The following is a 17946-nucleotide window of genomic DNA, read 5'->3' as shown; positions in this document are numbered from 1 at the left end:
GAAGGAGGACATTTGTCTTGAGCTTCTGGACACACTGATCAACTTTGATTTACTGTTGTCGACGTTTAATGGACCAAACAACTGACTGATTAAACGTCTGATTAAACCAACAGCAGCTCTGAGGAACAGAAACTATTGTTGGGTTCTTGAGCTACTTTATCTGCTCTATGTGGTGCGTTTGGGAAAACTGACCAAAGTGAGGCCTGAAGTCTGAATATTTCATCAAAAGCTTCAAAATGTGCAAAAATAAAACCTTAACTCAAACCTTCTGCCCGGTTCTTCAGAACCGGTGCTGAAGCGGATGTGAAAGGCTGCTACGTGTGTTTTTAACTTGAAAAACTGAAAAAACAAAACGTGCTGTTGAACTTTGTAACAGCTGCAAAGTCCCTTTATTCTACAATAAAGAACCATAAATATGAATCCACCGTCTCACTGAACACATTCTGAGCTCATCACAGCAACCAGGAAGTCGTCAGGGATTCAACAAACTGAACCCGGAGCGGTTCTGAGAGCAGCAGCCGGCGTGTGCGTTCGTCCACTGACCTTCCTCCTCTTGCGGTGGATGTCTCCGATGCTGTTGGCGAGCGAGTTGGGTCCGAGCAGCGTGGAGGTGCTCTGGGGCCAGTCCACCGTCACCAGCGTGTGCTCGCCCATCAGAACCTTCCGCACGTTCTCAGCGCCCGTCACCCGGATCAGGGGCCGACCCAGCAGGTGGGTCTTGAACACGTTGCCGTACTTCTGCCTCCGCGACGCGTGGAAGCCCGAACCCTGCAGCAGGACACAGATGGGTCAGAACTGTGGAGGTAGAGGACACTAGCTGGAGTTACTGTCATGCATCACAGGCAGCGCTGACACCTGGTTCTGTGTTCAGATCTCAGTCCAGCCCGTGAAGCATCAACAGAAACACATCACAGAAAATCATCTTTGTTATTCAGTTCTACAGAGAAGGAGGGAAACGGAAACACTGAGCGAGTGAAACAAGGAAACCATCTGAACTCTGCTTCAAGGTGGAATTTCCCTTTACTGGTCCTGCAGAAGAACGGCTGTTTGGAGGAAACCCTCCGACACTCTCCGTGTCTCTGACGCGACAGAAATCTCCTCGTTCTCCTCACGGCGAGCTTCTTTCACTTTCTGTCTCAAGGTTTCATTTAAATTCTTAGCTAAGAAAATACACGATGTGATGAATGAATGACAGATTCACAGAAAGTTTAGCTCCCGTTAGACGTCTGGACGTTCACACAGACGTAGTTAACGAGACGGAGAAGGTTTGTGATGATTCAAACATAAAAACAGGCCACAGTTCTGCTTCAGCTTATTACAGAGCTGGAAGACGTGCCTCTGAGCCTCACGTTCCATAGAGAGGATGAGAGGTTAAATACTGGAGACGCTGTGGTGCTCATGAGAGGAAGATCATCACATCTTCATCACCGACCAAACCCTGCCTCGACGAGCTCGTCCTGACTGACTCCTACAGTTGATATTAATTTAAAACAGTCTTCAGGACGTGACCTTCGCTGCAGCTTTGATCTTCATCTTTGAAAGTATTTCTTCTCTCTGTGGTTTGGGGCCCAAACAGACTGTTTCTGCTGATTCTCCACATGCTAAACGTTACGCAGGGAGAAGGGAAGCTGCACATGTTCAGAGGCCTGTAGACATCAGGTTAATGCGCTGGAGACGGGTTTCAGTTGCCTTTAGGACACGATCTGAGATCAGCTCCAACATCAGCAGCCTCTCAGTGAGCAGTGAAGGTTAAAGGTTCTCCAAACAGTCTCAGGAGCAGAGATGAGATGTTTTTATACCGATGTGGCTCCCACATTTAATCAGTGTCAGCCTCAGTTCGTCCACGTTGGTCTGGATGTGGACACCAGGAACTTACAGAACACACGAGTTCTGGTAGAAGCTTTGACACTCTGTCATCTGTTTAATCCTCCTACGGGATCAATCAGGCTCACAGTCTAAAGACGACGTCTGCTGTTCTGTTCATAACCAGAACCGCCACAGTCCTGCTGAACACTCCAGGTTCTGTTGCCTCAGACGATAGATTCGCCTTTTTCCTGTTGTGAGCCCCGCCGCCCGTTTTAAGGCCCCCGAACCTCAGTTTGAGCAGCGCGGCTGTCAGTTACAGCCCCAGAGGACGGAGCTGGAGTCAGTTAGCGAGCTGACCTGAGTTCAGCTTTGACGCTGACCTCTGAACGGGCCGGGTCACGGCAGAGCGAGAGGGAGCCGACCCCAGAACTGTAAATGGGCTGTTTGAGTGAAGAGAATATATATCAGCCTGAGGCCTGCTCACCGTGTTACACACACACACACACACACACACACACACACACACACACACTGAGGCGCACAACACATCATTCACATGGAAGTATTCACACATACAGTCAAAACACACATCCATGCACTCATTCAAGTGCATGTTCAGGTCCACACACACACACACACACACCTACTCACACACACACTCACACACACACACACACACACACACACACACACACTCACACTCACACACACACACACACACACACACACACACTCACACACACACTCACTCACACTCACACACACACACACACACTCACACATACTCCAGATTCATAAAATTCACCAAAAAAACGTGCAAAGCAAACAAACATGCAGAGGCCCAACTGCAAATTGCCGTGACAACACTAACTGGTTTGACCCCAGTTTACTCGAGGGGAAAGAGATATGTACGACCGTGAGCCCCACACACACACACACACACACACACACTGGGGGTAATATATGTACACACACGCCGTGAAGCCGCACTATGAGCTGCTGTACGAGGCTTCAGGTCCACGTTTGTCGTCTGTCTCTGCCTCCGATGTTGGAGACTGTTAGCGTTGTGTGTGTGTGCACGGAGCTCGTGTGTGTGTCGGGTTGTGTGTAGCGTGTTTGTGCGTTCGTTTGTGTAGTTTGTGTTGCTTTCAGTTCCTGTGTTCGATCGCGGCGTCGTGTGATCTCGTGCTTCAGGCTTGATGTTGATAAATTCCACATAAAATCAACCAAACGTGAACAAAGTGACGCTAACAAGTCAAAGCTGCTGCTGAGTTAGTTGATCTGCTCCGAGCTCCGTGGTTTTGTCGTATTCAGCGCGTCATTTCTCTGAGTCTATGTTCTGCCCTGGCTTATATGTACCTGAACTGTCTGCACATTTACATTTTTAAAGAAACTGATTTTCCCCCCTGAAGACCAGCTGCAGTACCTGGTTGTTCCACCAGGGGGAGCCTCTCACTGTTTAACCCTGTAGAGACCAGAGGGGGCGTCACTCAGACTCCAGCTCACGCTTAGCTAGCAACGGGCCCATGACAGAGGAGGTGAATGAGCTCCAGCCAGAGTGCTCATCAGAGATACAACATGTTGGTTAAAGATGGTTTTATATGCAGAGAGAAAAGACTTCATCCTTCTACTGACTGATTGATTATTGATTGATAATGCAGCTGACTGTTGGTTGACGTTTTCGCTGTTGAGCTTCAGACAGTATTACAGTTTGGGTTCACATACGAAGCTTTTGCTCCATTTTCTGGGTGAAATGAGTTCATCTGACGGAGAACCTTTCAGCTCACAGTCGACCAGGACTCAGTGTCAGCACACTGCAGAACGCTTGGAGGTGTGACTTAGATCTACACCTTTGTTTCAGTCGTCTAACCACAAGAAAACCAAACCACAACCTTTTCTAAACGTTAGTAGCGCGTCGCCCAGCCTGCTTCCTGCTCCAGACGCGACGCCCTCTGAGGCCAACCTGCTCTGATCTGCTTCAGAGGAAACCTTTGACGTGATAGAAGCTGAAGAAGCTGCAGCGAACACCTGTGGGAGCGCCGCCGGAGACAAGACCACGTCCCAGAGCTCACATCTTCTCTGCTGCTCCTGCTTCTCGGCTCCTTCTCTCCTTCCTTTCCTCTCATCTCAGCGTTTCTCTGTGTGAACTCGGCCTAAATTGAGCACAGATGCCTCGGCCTCTCTGCAGCTCTGTGAGCTGTTTCATGTTGCTTTGAAAACTCTGATTGCCAGACTGCTTTTATAGATGAAAAATGCTGCTAATTAGCATTCGGCCCCACCTCCGCCGCTGCGTTTGTAATTGCACTTAAGCTCCTTCAGATGTGAGGAGCTGGAGGTGTTATTTTATTTACGCCCGGCGCTCCGGCTGGCGTTTCAGCGTTCCTGACATCACGTTTCACTTTATTCGGGGCGACTTTATTTATCTTAGCGTATTTTTAAAGCTGCATTATTCCTCTGCTGCAGCTCTGCGGACGTCGGCCTCCGTCGCTGGCTGGCTCTGGCTGCACACTGTTGACCCGGAGTGTTTTCACAGCTCCTGTACACTTCCGCTTTCTGCTGTGGCATGCACACACACACATTAACACACACACCGGGTCGCCGGCTGGCCTCTGCAGCCCTCGGGGTGTGTGTGTGTGTGTGTGTGTGTGTTGGACTGGGGTTGTTTTCCAGCTACATTTTGCTGCCACATGGATGTAGAGTGGTTTAGTATGTCTGCCTGGCAGGCCTGCCGACACACACCAACACACACACAGCCGGCTCAAAGGGAGTTCCTCAGGCAGCCAGACAAGGCTCCCTTTCACACTCCCAGATACAGCATCAGATTGGCCGATTGTGAGCTTCTCCTCAGTGTGTGTGTGCGTCTCTGTGCATTGTGCGTCTCTCTGTGTTTTCTTTCTGCTCATTCTGTCATATTCCCCAGTAGAAAAGTGTCCAGTAGAACTGGGATAATGTGTGAGTGCCAGGGGTGTGGTCTGGGTGACATTTAGCTGCAAAGGTGAGAAGTGTACCCTCCCCCCTCCCCCCTCCCCCCGACACACAGCCAGGATGGAAAGTTGTGATGTAATGACGCCACGCTGGTGTTGCAGGAGAACACGCTCATACAGGATCTCTGGGACGCTTTCCCTCCAAACTCCAGGAGCTCCTTCGCTGTAAACACTCGCTTAGCAAAGGAAAAAAAAAAACCCAAAACCAAAATTGCTACCACAACATTACGGCTGATTTTACCGCCGAGGTCACAGGCAACAAACTCTGATGTGAGCTGAAAACCAGAGCGAGGTTTCTCCTAATGATGGCGGCAGCATAAAGTTTTAAAGCTTTCTTTCTTCTCGCGGACGTGTTACTAAGCAACTCGGAGGCGTGCGAGCCGGCCGCGGCGGCAGAAAACATGATCCGTGTTTGGTTTAGACTCCTCGTGTGAATTTTGCTCTCAGTGACGTGTAAAAAAAAAATCCTGCAGCTTTGTCTGCAAATTGAATTTCTTGTGACTGTTTGTGAGCCGCAGCCAATCAGAGAACAGCAGCAGCATCTGAACAAACACTTTTCTTTATTCCAGCTGCATGAAAGTGTAAATAACGCTGCTTTCTGTATTTTAAATAATCCCAGTTGACTCGTTTGTGTCCTCGGCCTCATATGTGCATCAATTAGGAGCTTTTCTTTGTTTAGAATAATTAAACGTGTCCCGGCTTCACTACAACGTCTAAAACTTCTGTTGGAGCAGATTCTGTCTTTCTTCTGTTTTTGTGGTTTGATCTGCAGCAGAACTCTTACAGATCAGCGGTGTTACGGCTGCAGCGCTCACAGTCAGAAGCAGACTGTGATCCGCATGAGGATAAACGACGATGTTTGTTAGATGTTTTATAGAGTTTATTAACGTGAGCTTTCAGACGTCGTCCGGGGATAAATGTGGCCGTCATCATCCGTCAGCTCTGATTCACTCCACCTCACAACAAGCTGCAGCTCAGAGCTTCTCTCTGCTCTCGTGTTCGTCACCATATCGCTCAGATCAACGCGCTTCCTTCTCTGTGCTGTTTAAAGTCAGAATCAGAGCGGCGGCAGGTCCGGTCGGAGGAGGTTAGAACCGGCTACAGCTTTTCTACAGACGTCTTGTTTCTGCAGATTGATCAGACGGTCTCGGTGAAGGAGGGAAGCACATTCACACGTCTCCTCGACATTTCTGAGGATCACAGAAAACGTCATAAAACCTCCTGGCCTCTTGTTCTGCCTCTCCACGGGCCCCTCTCACACGGAGCTAGCTAGCAGCCGAGCGGCGAGCTAAAAATACCCCCGTCTGTTCTGTTGGGGTTGGCCTGAGGGCGAACCTGGGCCCGGCCTTATAAATGTCCTCTTTGTAGCGCAGTGGAAATGTCCAACAAATGACTCTTTTATTAGGGCAAGACAAAAAACACAGCTAATTATGTTTACCCAGATCAACCGGCTAACGGGGGACAGCGGGGGGACGGCGGGGGAGGGGAGGGAGCTCAGAGGAGTTATGAAATAGAAATATTCAGGAAAAACAGGAGCCGGGAGGGAAAATACAGGAGAGAGCAGCGCAGAGAGGCAGCAGGTGATGCAGAGAGTCCATCAGAGTTCATCACGTCTGATCAACAGCATTGATTCTACATCTACCTCTGAAGCAGCAGGCTGAGCGTTTGTCTCACCTGGAAACGCTCTGACCTGTTCTCACCTGACGGGTGGCTTCATGAGGAGCATGTGTCTGATCAGAGCAGACGGACATGTAGAATAAAATATCAGGATTTGAAGCTCAGATGTGGAGAGAGTTCACTGTAGAGCTGCTGAAGCTTCAGCTGCTGTCTCTGATAAATGCTGCAGATTTAGAACATAAATCTTCTAACAGGACTTTTCAGTCCCGCAGCAGGTTTTGGTGTTTTGTCGATGAGCCTGAGAACATAAAGTTAATGAGCAGTTGGTCATGTGATGTGAATTCTAGCAGTGGGTTCATTCCCAGCAGTGTGAGGAGAACCGATCGGGTCTGTGCTTTCTGAGCCTGTACCGTCACCAGCAGTCAGAACTCAGCTCCAGGCTCCTCCATCGCTGACCCACTCTTTAGGTTTCGGGTCAGAACAACGGTCTTCACCTCTCTGTCACGAGTTCAGAATGAGAATGTTTTCGGGCCGAGCAGACGGAGGAGGAGCGGCTCAGACTGCTGACTGCTGTTTCCTCTCGTTGCAGACGCGACGGCGTGAACGTCGGCTCAGGTGTGACTTCTGACAGGACAAAGGAAACCCGACGTCTGTGATGTTCAGGTGAGTCAAATGTTACCGAGTTCTGGTAGAACCTGACACCACATCCAGGTGTCTCAGTCTGAACACTGGACCTGGTTCTGGTCAGAGGAAACTTTACAAAGTGCATTCTGGGTAAACTTTCTGGGCTCAGATCAGCGTGTGTGATGGTGGTGGGTCAGAACCAGTTCTAGACGATGGAAGGACTGTTTTAGCTCCAGAACCTACCAGAACCATCTGGATTCCTACATTTTCTAGCATCTCCTTTACTGATGAAGGGCTTAAAAATCAATAAAATCCATTAAAAGGTACAGAGCCGAACTTCACGGGCCTAGAACTAGAACCCCAGCATGTAGGTGCTCCATGGATCTGGTACCAGTTGGTTCTGACAGAAACTTTGTTCACGTTTGGTTGATTTTATGTCAAATGAAAAAATAGAAACGCGTCAGTTACAGGAACCGTTTGACTGACGGGTCGACATACAGTCAGAACCAGAGCTGGTCCAAACTAACGGCGCTGCATCTCGGATAAAGGTTAAAAATGAGAAGCGGGAGCAGCGGAGAAGAACGAGAGGGAGGAAACGAGGTCAAAGGCTGTGAGGGAATTCCTTCTTTCTTTTCAAGCGTCAATCATTCAGCCGGTGCCAGAGATACCAAGGAACCAGTGTTTGAGGTTTAGGATCGGCGCTGGAGCCGACAATGAGGCCCGTCCCTTTACGGTCACGCCACCACATCAGAGCGACACCGAGAGGGGAGGCCGGGAGGAAGGAGAGGACCGAGGGGGAGGAGGAGAGGCGAAGAATGAGCGTGGCGGAGGAGGCGGGGAGATGGACGGTGCTGCTGCAGAAAGGACGGATTAGCGAAGGAGGGCGAGGACGGTTCAGCCAAAGAACCCGGAGAATGGAGCGGGAGAGGGAGAGGCCGGCCCAGCCAGGCCTGGCCCCTGACCCGAGCACACTATAGAAAGGGAGATTATGGTTGTTCAGAACTCTCTAAGCGCTAACCCCGGGACCCCAGCTAATACCCGACACACAGCGACGCACACACTCATCACGTCGCCACATACGTACGCTGCTGCCGTGTTCTGGTCCAGAGGCCCGATAAAACCCGCTGAAGAGTAGCTGAGGCCGCCGCGCTACGGTTCCCTGGTTCAGGCTTCACGCAGCGTTTAGCGGGTGTCTCGGTGTGGTCGTGTTGCTTCCACTGAATACTGACACTAGAACTAACGGAACCTGTAGGGACTGAACGGAACCGGATCCACGGCTGCTCCAGACGCCTCGATGGTTTCATTTGTCCAGGATGGTTCAGAATTAGTAAAAAATGATTTTACAAGTTGATAAAAATGTTCAAACTGATTTGAAAGTTGTCCAGAAGGACTGAACCCTCATGTTTCATCCCTGAGTTCAATCTGACGGCAGGAACGTAAACCTCCAGGAAATATCAGAGTTACTGTCGTTCCCCAAGATCATGTGTGAACAAGAATGATGTCAGTGACTTATTTACAGACGGTGGACACTGGATGGAGCCACATCCACCCCAAAGCTAACAGGAGGGCGAACAATTCTACAAAATGATTTAAAAATGCCCAAAATGGCCCAAAATGACAAAAATGTCCAACATGAGGGCGTTAATTAAACTCCTGTTTCTGCATTCGCTGATTTATTAAACTACATTCAAGTGAACTGAGAGTTTCTAGGTTCAGTGTTTCCTCAGACAGACTGAGAAGAACCTCCATCCTCCTGGATCAATGAATGGATGCAGCATGGATCAGAACCAGAGACCAGAGGAGCCAGCTGGTGGAGATACATTCAGCTGATGGTGGAACATCTTTCTACTGATGGAGGAACATCTTTCTACTGATGGAGGAACATCTTTCTACAGCTGATGAGCAGAGCACAGAGGAAACATCTGGAGATAGTTCAACATCTGCAGGATGTTCCAGAGCTGGAAACATCTGTGGACGCTTGAAAACATGTTTTTGACATTTTTGTACAATAAATAATCAAAGAAATTCAACTTGTGTTTCCGTAGAGATGCAGGACTTCATATGAAAAATGAGCAAAAGCTAAATAAATGAGCCCAGAAACAGGTTCTTCAAAGCCCTTTTCTGGACCTGCTTTATGTGATGCTGAAGGTTTTATTGAATCTTCTGTCCTCTGGTTTCCTCCCAGCCTCTGCTCGCTGCGTGGCCTCTTTCAGAAGCGACGTCATTAATATTACAGCGTCGAGGAAAACGCAGCGAGTTGTTGGTTTTGCACTTTTTGCGGGTCAATTTGGCGACAATGAGCAAACTAAAGACAAACAGCAGCCTTCTCCTGGAGGCCTTCACACATATGCAGAGTTTGTAAGCAGCAGAAAAAGGCGACCTCTCTTTCACACACATACACTCGGTCATTGAGAGGAGAGATTAACATTGGGCTCTATGCTCGGCCGGGACAAGAGTGCTGGAGCAGGGAGCAGTGTGTTCTCGGGGTGAAAGAAGGGGCAAACAGAGCTCTGCCAGCACCTCCTGCTAATCTGGACAAGAGGAGGACGGAAGGTCGGGGAAACCAAGAAGGACGGGAGAGACTGGAGGACCGAGGAGGCTTCCCATCACCAACGAGGCGCTCTGATTGGCAGAGACGGTGCACTGACCATGGATGATGGAGAAGTGGTCAACTGTACTAAAAGTTTAAAAGTTCAAGTCTTTAACAGATGTTGTTAGATTAGAGACAACAACAGGAAAGGAGCTGAAATGACCCTCAGAACAGCCCACTGCTGTTCAAGTTATTATTTTATATATTTCAACAGCGCTCGCGTTAAATATTCTACGTTTTTACAGGAAGTCACTCATTCTGTCGCCTTTCAGTGACATTCAGACATTTGCTGTTATTTGAAAGAAAAATTCTGCATGTTAGGAGCTGAAAGATGATAAAAGTTTTCTGTTCAGTGTTAAATGTAAAGATTTGACCTGTTTTGTTTAATTATACATAGATTCTAATTATTCATGCAGACGAAGACAAAAACAGGCCGAACTGACAATAAACCCTTTGAACAGTAAAATGACTGCATTTCAATCAGTGAACGTCGTCATTATCTTACAGATATTTTAACACATATTTTCTGGCGTTAAAAAAAGTCAGATTATTTTAATTTTTTTTACAGTGTGCCAAAGAACAGACACAAAATAAGTGAAAAATAAAGTCCAGAAAGTTCTGAAAGGTTTATGAAACACAGAGGAGATGAAAAGCAGGGAAAGGAAGGGAAGTTAAAGTGAACTTTGGTTTTCATGAGTAAATTATTGTTAAAGCTCGAGAGGCGTGTGTGAAGGAGCCAGAATAAAGGTTAGCGTCCTCGGCGGTTCAAGGGTCCTGCCTTGAATGCTAACACTTTTACACCACACACTGTGAGCGCTGCCCGCTCCATGAACTATGTATCTGCCACCGGCCAGCGCTGCCAGCTACCAGGAACAATGGAGGAACCGAGCAGCACCAGCTCCGTTGATGATCCTCTCCTGTGCAGGATTAATCGTGCGCCGAGCTGCGTGAACGCTGCGTCGCCACGCTGCTGTTATATGACTTTACTCGTGCAGAAGTCTTTCCATGCACCGAGTGTGTGTTTGTGTGTGCGCCTCAGGACTGTGTAACCACAGCTATGCAGCACACAGCGGGCCGGACCGCAGTCATGGAACCTACTATAGATGAAGCCACCAGCCTCACAATCCCTCCTCTGTCTGAGCCCGCTAAAGGCACAATCCGGCTACAAACAAAGAGCCACATACGCCACACGGCCCAGCAGCAAATGTAGCCTCGTATGAAGATGGATTTTCTGTTTCAAGATCAGGGAGTCTCTCTGCTGAGTGAGAAACAAGAGCAGCGATCTGATCCCACCTTCCTGAATAATACACGCTTCAGTGCTGGACAACAGAACGTCTCTGTGGGGCATTCAGGAGAACTGCCTCCAGTCTGTAGGTGGAACCTGGAAGTAGAACCCTGTTAGAGGGTAGGATGTTCTGAGGCTCCAACAGATGGAGAAAACCTCATCTACATCCATCCATTATCTCACCAGGGTCATGGGGGGCGGAGCCTATCCCAGCTGACTGAGGGTGAAGGCAGGTTCACCTGGACAGGTAACCAGTCTATCACAGGGCTACACTTAGAGACAGACAACCAAGCACACTCACATTCACACCTACGGACAATTTACAATCACCAATTAACCTCAGCATGTTTCTGGACTGTGGGAGGAAGCCGGAGAACCCGGAGAGAACCCACGCTGCACGGGGAGAACATGGAGACTCCACGCAGAAAGACGCAAACCAGCAACCTTCTAGCTACGAGGCCACAGTGCTACCAACTGTGCCACCTTCTCTACATGATGTCAGTAAATGTACCACAGACCAGCTGTAGTACCTGGTTGTTCCACCAGGTGGAGCCTCTTCCTGTTTGGTCCTGTAGAGACCAGAGGAGGCGTCACTTCCTGGTGGCAGCAGAGAGCATTGTGGGAGTTTAGCAGCAATGGGACCATGACAGAGACTCTGAGGAGGTTCAGGACCTCCGAGTTCCTGCACGTGGAACAGATCCGACTCTGTGCTCAGCTTGAGTTAATGATTGATCCCTAATTGATTGATAGCGTTGCCAAATATTAGAAACTATTCTAAATGAGCATCCGTAGCTATGATAGCTGCTATAAACAAAGATAACTGTCTCACCCCGTCCTGACCTCTGAGGTCCGATCACGTCGTCCCAACCACTAAAGTGTCCGATGCCTTGCCCTGCATGTTGAGTCAGACACGTACAGCCAATCAGCTGTGACGCTACTTCTGACAAACTCGTTATAAACAGTGTGTTCAATCAGAGGGCAGGAGCTCCAGCTTAGAGGCCAACAACGTGACCTAAAGGCACCGAACAGTCACGGCCCTGCAACAGAAACCTGTCGCTGATCCTCTGCTGCAGCCTGTTGCTGCTCCGGCAGCAGCAGCAGGTGTAGAAGCAGCAGAAGAAGCAGCGAGCTGTCAGCGCCCGGTGTGACGGCCGAGTGTTGGTCTGCAGGATTGTTGTTCCTCTGCCCTCCGTCATTTACACTTCAGCACCGCACAACGGACGGACGGGCGGCTGGCACGCTGACCGGGGATGCAACGCTGTGTGTGTGTGTGTGTGTGTGTGTGTGTGTGTGTGTGTGTGTGTGTGTGTTTTCTCTCTCTGGCTCATTCACAAACTTTAGTCGCACAAACACACTGTACAGTCTGTGCCATGTGTTCATTTCCTCTGATCTGACCCAGATTCAGTCCAGTCTGTCTGCATGGTTGTGTATTTCTGTGTGTGTGTGTGTGTGTGTGTGTGTGTGTGTGTGTGTGTGTGTGTGTGAGATGTCTTCTTGGTTCTCTGTGAAGCAGCTTCAGCGAACGTCTCGAGTGTCGAACGCTTCGATCCGTCAGCCTCGACGGATTCTGGGTTCATTCCCCAGAAACACCAGAACGAACACGATGCTAGCGTCGCGCGCTCACGTTCTCACATTTTTAAAATGACATCTTAACGTTAAATTTGATTTGTGAGCCCGCCGGCGACCCCCAGTGGCGGCAGCAGGTCACAGTCTTCCAGAGTTGACAGAGTTCATGAGCAGAAGCTGGCCGTGCTAGTTCTTTAAGAAGCTAAAGCGAAACACGATAAATCCTCAGCGTGTACTTTGAACATCTTCATGTTTTTACCTCTGATGTTTCTGAGAACTGTGTCGGATCAAATATCAATGAACAGAAAGCGGTTGTCAAAGCTTCAACCTGGATTTAAGCGAGAAAAGTTTGCAAGAAATGTCACGTTTTGTGGCGTCTTAGATGCAAACGTTTTCAGTTTCTTTCTATAAAAACGGCAGCTTTAGCCGCAGATGGTTTGTTAGAACATGTATGTGACTCCTCTGCTCAGGAGCTTTCTGTATTTTGTGTTTGTGTGTCTGCGTATGTATCTCTGAAGCGCGCACGTGTACGTCGCAATATACAAAAATCTGCAGCGTGTAGGTAGTGATTCTGTGCACGTGTGAGCGCGCTCAGTAGCACTCCGGCTTGGCACCGGCCCTCCACAGAGCCGGAGCTCCTAATGGGAGCAGACAGCTCTTTGGCAGAGCCGCCGTGAAACTGCTTCTAACTGCAGATCGCTTTAAAATGGATCCGTCACAGAACAGTGCGGCTGCTGCGTGTGTCGAGGTAAAAATATACGGACGCATACGTAGAGCGCCGTTCATGTAGAAGACGTTCAGGGAGAAGAGAAGTGGACCGCCTGGTACCTGTTGGTTTGCAGCCAAAGAAATCTGATGCACCTACTGTTGCCTCCGGACATTTTCCTACAAACCGCCTCCTGTTCACGTATATGAACACTCTGCTGTCCCGTCTGAGCTCGTTGTTCAGCGGATCAGGCCACGACTCCAGGCCCTCGCCGAAAAAAATAGAATAAGATGTACTCTGATGTCCCAAAGAGACATTGGGTCGTAGGTAGGACGGTGGTCGGGCAGCTAAAGGCAACACGGTAGTAACAAAACGGTGCACAACTTGTCACAGAATGAGCTACGTTTGGCTAAAGCGTGTATGAGAACTGTCGAGAACATACATGTGCATTCACACGTTCATGAAATGTTTCAAAAACGTCTTGATCTTGATCTGAGATACTTTATAGTGAGGTTCAGGCCAAAACTCTGCTGCAAAAAAACAAGTTTAAATCCATCACCAGACCCAGTTAGCGACTATCGGTAACGTGTGGACCTGGTGGAGACCAAACATGGAGCAAAAACTGTGAAAACTGCGTTTGGCAGGTGGCCGAGAACACGCCTCCAGATGAGTGACGCTGCTGCTGATTAACAGTATTAATGAGGATATGTCAGTGCTGCTCTCTGCTGCCCCCTTGTGGCCATAAACCCTGTTAGTGTCGCATTAAATATTACAATAAATTAATAAAAACACAGAATAGTCAAAAAATAAACGGAACATTTTCAGACCATCCGATGTGAGAGTTCTGGTGGCGTGGCGCCCCCGCTGGTCAGACCGAGCCGTGGACGTTGGTTTAGTAGCTACAGAGAGGAAACGACTGGATCTGAGCTTTAAGCAGAGGTCTGTCCATGTGCTGCTGTAAAGGTTCTCCTGAATGAGACCATTTGGTGTCAAAATCTCACACCAGCCGCCTCCTTTCTGGACGTCTCGGTCACTTCTGCCTCTGCTGAGACTTTCTCTGTGCCTCTGACTTGTCGTCTCCGTGATCATCTGACGAGGATTCAGCCTCTCCTTCAGGTTTATGATGCGTCTCACTTCAGCTCTGGTCCTCATAAGTATAGACACCCGCGGCCTTTATTCAGTCTGACTGACGTGCCCCGCCCCCCCTCGCCATAAACTTGGCCGGCGTCCTCGGTTGCATTCCGGGATGTAACCGAGAGGAGCACCGTGAGTTCAAGCCCCGCACGCGGCCAACGTGCCTCCGCTCGCCGAGCCTCCCCCCCGGTCTCCCCCCCGGTCTCCCCCCGGTCCTCATAAGTGTAGTATATGCCTCCCCTGGTCTCCCCTCTGCTGCCTCTTTCTGCCTCCTGCACTCGCTCAGCTTCCTCCTCTCCTTCATATTTCCATTTGTTTCAGTGCGACACTGATTTCATTCGAGTCACAGAGGTGATCAGTGAGATCCACACCAGGCAGGACCTTCTCTGCAGCTCGTCATGTTCGGGCTGAAAAAGGTTTTCAGAGCGTAGGGAGGTTCATGTTCAGGCCTTCTGCACTATTTTTATTCATCCTGGACTGAGTTTAACTCGGTGCAGTCTGAGGTTCTGCTGGAGCAGAACCTCTTCTGGTTGATCCAGAAGCTGTTTTCTTACTGTGCAGGTGGGAGAGAGGACTGAAGCAAAGTCATCAGGCCTCCACATCAAGCTCCCTCGCCGTCGACTTGGTTTTAAATGAACGAATGCAGAACTTTGACTCCAGGTCCAAACATTTTCAAACGACTTTTATCATGTTGAGGACGTTTCAGGGACTTTTTAGGATTTTGTTCAAGTCTGAAAAATGAATGTTTGAGCTTAAAAACAACAGTTTGCATCAATCTTTCTAAATTCAGATGACCTCTAATAAAATTATTTTCAACCAGCTAACTACAGGAACCAGCGGTTCTTCTGCACTCTGGTGTATCTGAGCTGGTCCCAGCAGCTCCAGACCCAGCAGCTCACTGGACTTTGATGCCAAGTTCCCTAAACTTGAATGTAGCTTTAAACACACAGTGTGAAGCTGATGATAAATCAACCCTCTAAATGCTGTTGGCAGCTTTAAACTCGATCTGAACCGGGACTGGGGGTTCTGTTGAGCGGCTGGACCCTGACTGATCCTCCAGAGCGCACCGTGCCGTCAGTCAACCTGCCGGAGGACCAGTGTCCTGACTGAGGGGAGCTGTGTGGATGCGGCCAGGAGGAGGGAGCAGCAGCGTGGATCCACTTTAACCCTTTTCACGCGCAGAACTCCAACAGAACCTCCCCAAATGATCCCCAAACACGCTCCCGCCACTTGTGCCCCATCAGACCTGGAGCTGCTGCTCAGACTCTGATCGATAGACTTTATCAGCCGCTGCAGCTCCCGCCTGAGACACCGAGACTGAAAAGCTGATGTGATCTCCGGTGGAGACAGACTGAGGCTGTAAACTAATCACAAGCCGAGAGAAAGGCTTTGATGCTCTGAGCGCGGACTGGAGCCTCTGCGTCCGGCTAACCCCAGACACACAGTGTAGGGCACGATGCGACTCCTCGGGCTGAGATAGGACTTCAGGAGGAGACCGAACTGCTTCAGAGGATTCATAAAAGTCGCTAAAGATTCAGTCTGTGAGCGGAGCAACAACCGCAGCGCGTTTTACAGAGTTTTGGCACAAACCGGACAAAAGGTGCATCACTGGAGGTAAAACCTTCCCCCTGGTGTCAGAGTCCTGCTGCAGAGCAACTCACAGGAGCTCTGACACGGAAGAGAAAAGTGTAAAATCACGACCAATAACCGCAAAAGTCTGGAAAGTCTACAAGAGTCGAGTACAGAAAGGACATTTCACCGCACCGCTCGGGATGCGGAGCCCCGGCGGAGCCTCCGTCCCCTCCCCGCCCCGAGGCGCGCTTACCTGCAGGAGCCAGTGGCAGGTCTCGCCGATGAACGGGAAGCCCATGGATCCTTTGGGCATGGGCAGCTTGCAGTTTTTATCCCTCGTGGCCGTCCATCGGAGCTGCCACAGCTGCTGGGAGACGGCGAGCAGCAGCGCCATGGACACCAGGCAGGCGGCCAGAGTGGCCAGAGCCGAGACCAGATCGAAACTGTCGAACAGCATGGTGATGGAGAGCCCGGCGGTCCTCTGGAGCTCTGGAGGACTTTCAAAAAACTGCTGAAAGTCGAATTTAAGCTTTTGATTTGTGACGAAATGCGCAGATGCGGATCCCCAGAGAGGTTTATCAGCTGGATTTAAAGTTTGTTTCTTTTGCGTAAAGGCGCAGCGCTCCTTTACGCAGCCCGACGTGACAAGAGGCGGCTGTGTTCTGGGAATGAATGAACCGTGTGGAGTTGTCCCTCTCAGATAGTTTGCATCTGTCTCAGAATCAAAGCGGCGCCTCAGACGGATGATGAGCGGAGGAGATGCTACAGGTGAGCTGCGCGTCCAGACTCCGCGTCTCTTCAGTGTCGCTCAGCTTCACAGCGAAACCATCAAAACTCGCTCAGTTTTAATGATTTGAACACTCAGCACGAGAGTCACGCTGGGCTGGGGACTGTCCTGATGTTTGAAATCTCATCTTTAGCCTCTGTTTTTGGTTCAGTGACTTTTGAAAAACAAAAGTTGAAGGCACGAAAAACCTCAGAGTGACACGTTTCTGTCAAACGCAGGGACACGTGGAAAAAGTGAAGCGGAGCTCTGGAGCTGACAAGGAGCTGCACTCCTCAGAAAAAGAAAAAAAAAACTTCTGGAGGGATGGAAAGACTTTAGGGGGTAAAATGAAGGAAAACTCTTCCAGGAATCGCGTCTGTGTCTGTCAACTCCAAAAACAGCAAAGTGAGAGAAAAGTGAAAAGTTTTAATATCTCTGAGCAAACTCGAGGGATGTGGAGTGTTTAAGATCCAGAGCGCAGAGTGGAGCAGCGCAGGAGATGCTCAGGAGCCACCGTCCTCCTTCTCCTTCTCTTACTTTCTGTCGTCCACTCTTCTCTCTGTGTACCTTTCTGTTTCTGCGCTCCTCTCTCTCTCTCTCTCTCTCTCTCTCTCTCTCTCTCTCTCTCTCTCTCTGGCTGCCGAAACTCCCTCACTCTGTGTGTGTGTGTGTGTGTGCGTGCGTGCGTAAAGAGTGTGCGCGTCCAGCCAGAGGCACCAATGAGTGTTTATATAGTGCGGAGGCAACTGGAAGGCGAATAGGCGGCCAAGGGCTCCCGTCGCCCCCCTCCAACCCCACCCCACCTCACTCCTCGCCGGCTCAGAGACTCCCCTCCCCTCTTCCCTCCCCTCTGCTCCACCTCTCTCCTCCCTCTCTGGAGGAGGGGTGGTGTAAAGTGAGCGGCAAGCGGCGCAAGAGGAGAGGAGGCTCGGAGCGTGCTGGAGCTGGCAGGGCGCCAGTGAGGGAGAAACGGGGGCGCAGCTACTTTTCTGTGTCCGTGCGGGACGTGCGCGCTCCTGATCCAGTCACCTGCAGACTGAAACGCAGCAGAACCGATGTAACGGCGTTTGTGCTACGAGCAGCAGACTCGAAATCAATCACAAGGTCGGTAAAAAAAAAAAAAAAAAAAAAAAATCAAATAAGAAAAGAAATAGTAAAAGCCACCCTGGTTCACTTGGAGTCGCGCTTTTACGCACAGAGTCAAGGTGCTTTTACGCGCTGTTGCCTGGAGGTGAAGCGCTTTTACGCACCGACTCTGGTGCTTATTGTCTTTCTGCTTTCTGCTCTGGACCCAAA

At 49.8% G+C, this 17946-nt stretch overlaps 1 protein-coding gene across 1 annotated transcript in view; it reads right to left on the bottom strand.

The window, feature by feature from the left end:
* The window catches only part of cyp26b1 (cytochrome P450, family 26, subfamily b, polypeptide 1), a 34150-nt gene extending 16915 nt beyond the window's left edge, over window positions 1-17235 (bottom strand). The window contains exons 1-2 of the mRNA XM_008305055.1: window positions 16138-17235; window positions 544-768 (exon numbers count right to left, since the gene is read on the bottom strand). Of these exons, the coding sequence (XP_008303277.1) occupies window positions 544-768; window positions 16138-16341 (429 nt within the window). The 5' untranslated portion in view covers window positions 16342-17235. The remainder of the gene's footprint in view (window positions 1-543; window positions 769-16137) is intronic.
* Window positions 17236-17946: the final 711 nt, after the last annotated feature.

Source organism: Stegastes partitus, unplaced genomic scaffold (genome assembly GCF_000690725.1).
Source record: "Stegastes partitus isolate 25-593 unplaced genomic scaffold, Stegastes_partitus-1.0.2 Scaffold2393, whole genome shotgun sequence".
NCBI classification, from domain to species: domain Eukaryota; kingdom Metazoa; phylum Chordata; class Actinopteri; family Pomacentridae; genus Stegastes; species Stegastes partitus.
Note: the sequence above shows the minus strand (reverse complement) of the source record. Positions and strands in the feature narration are given on the sequence as shown.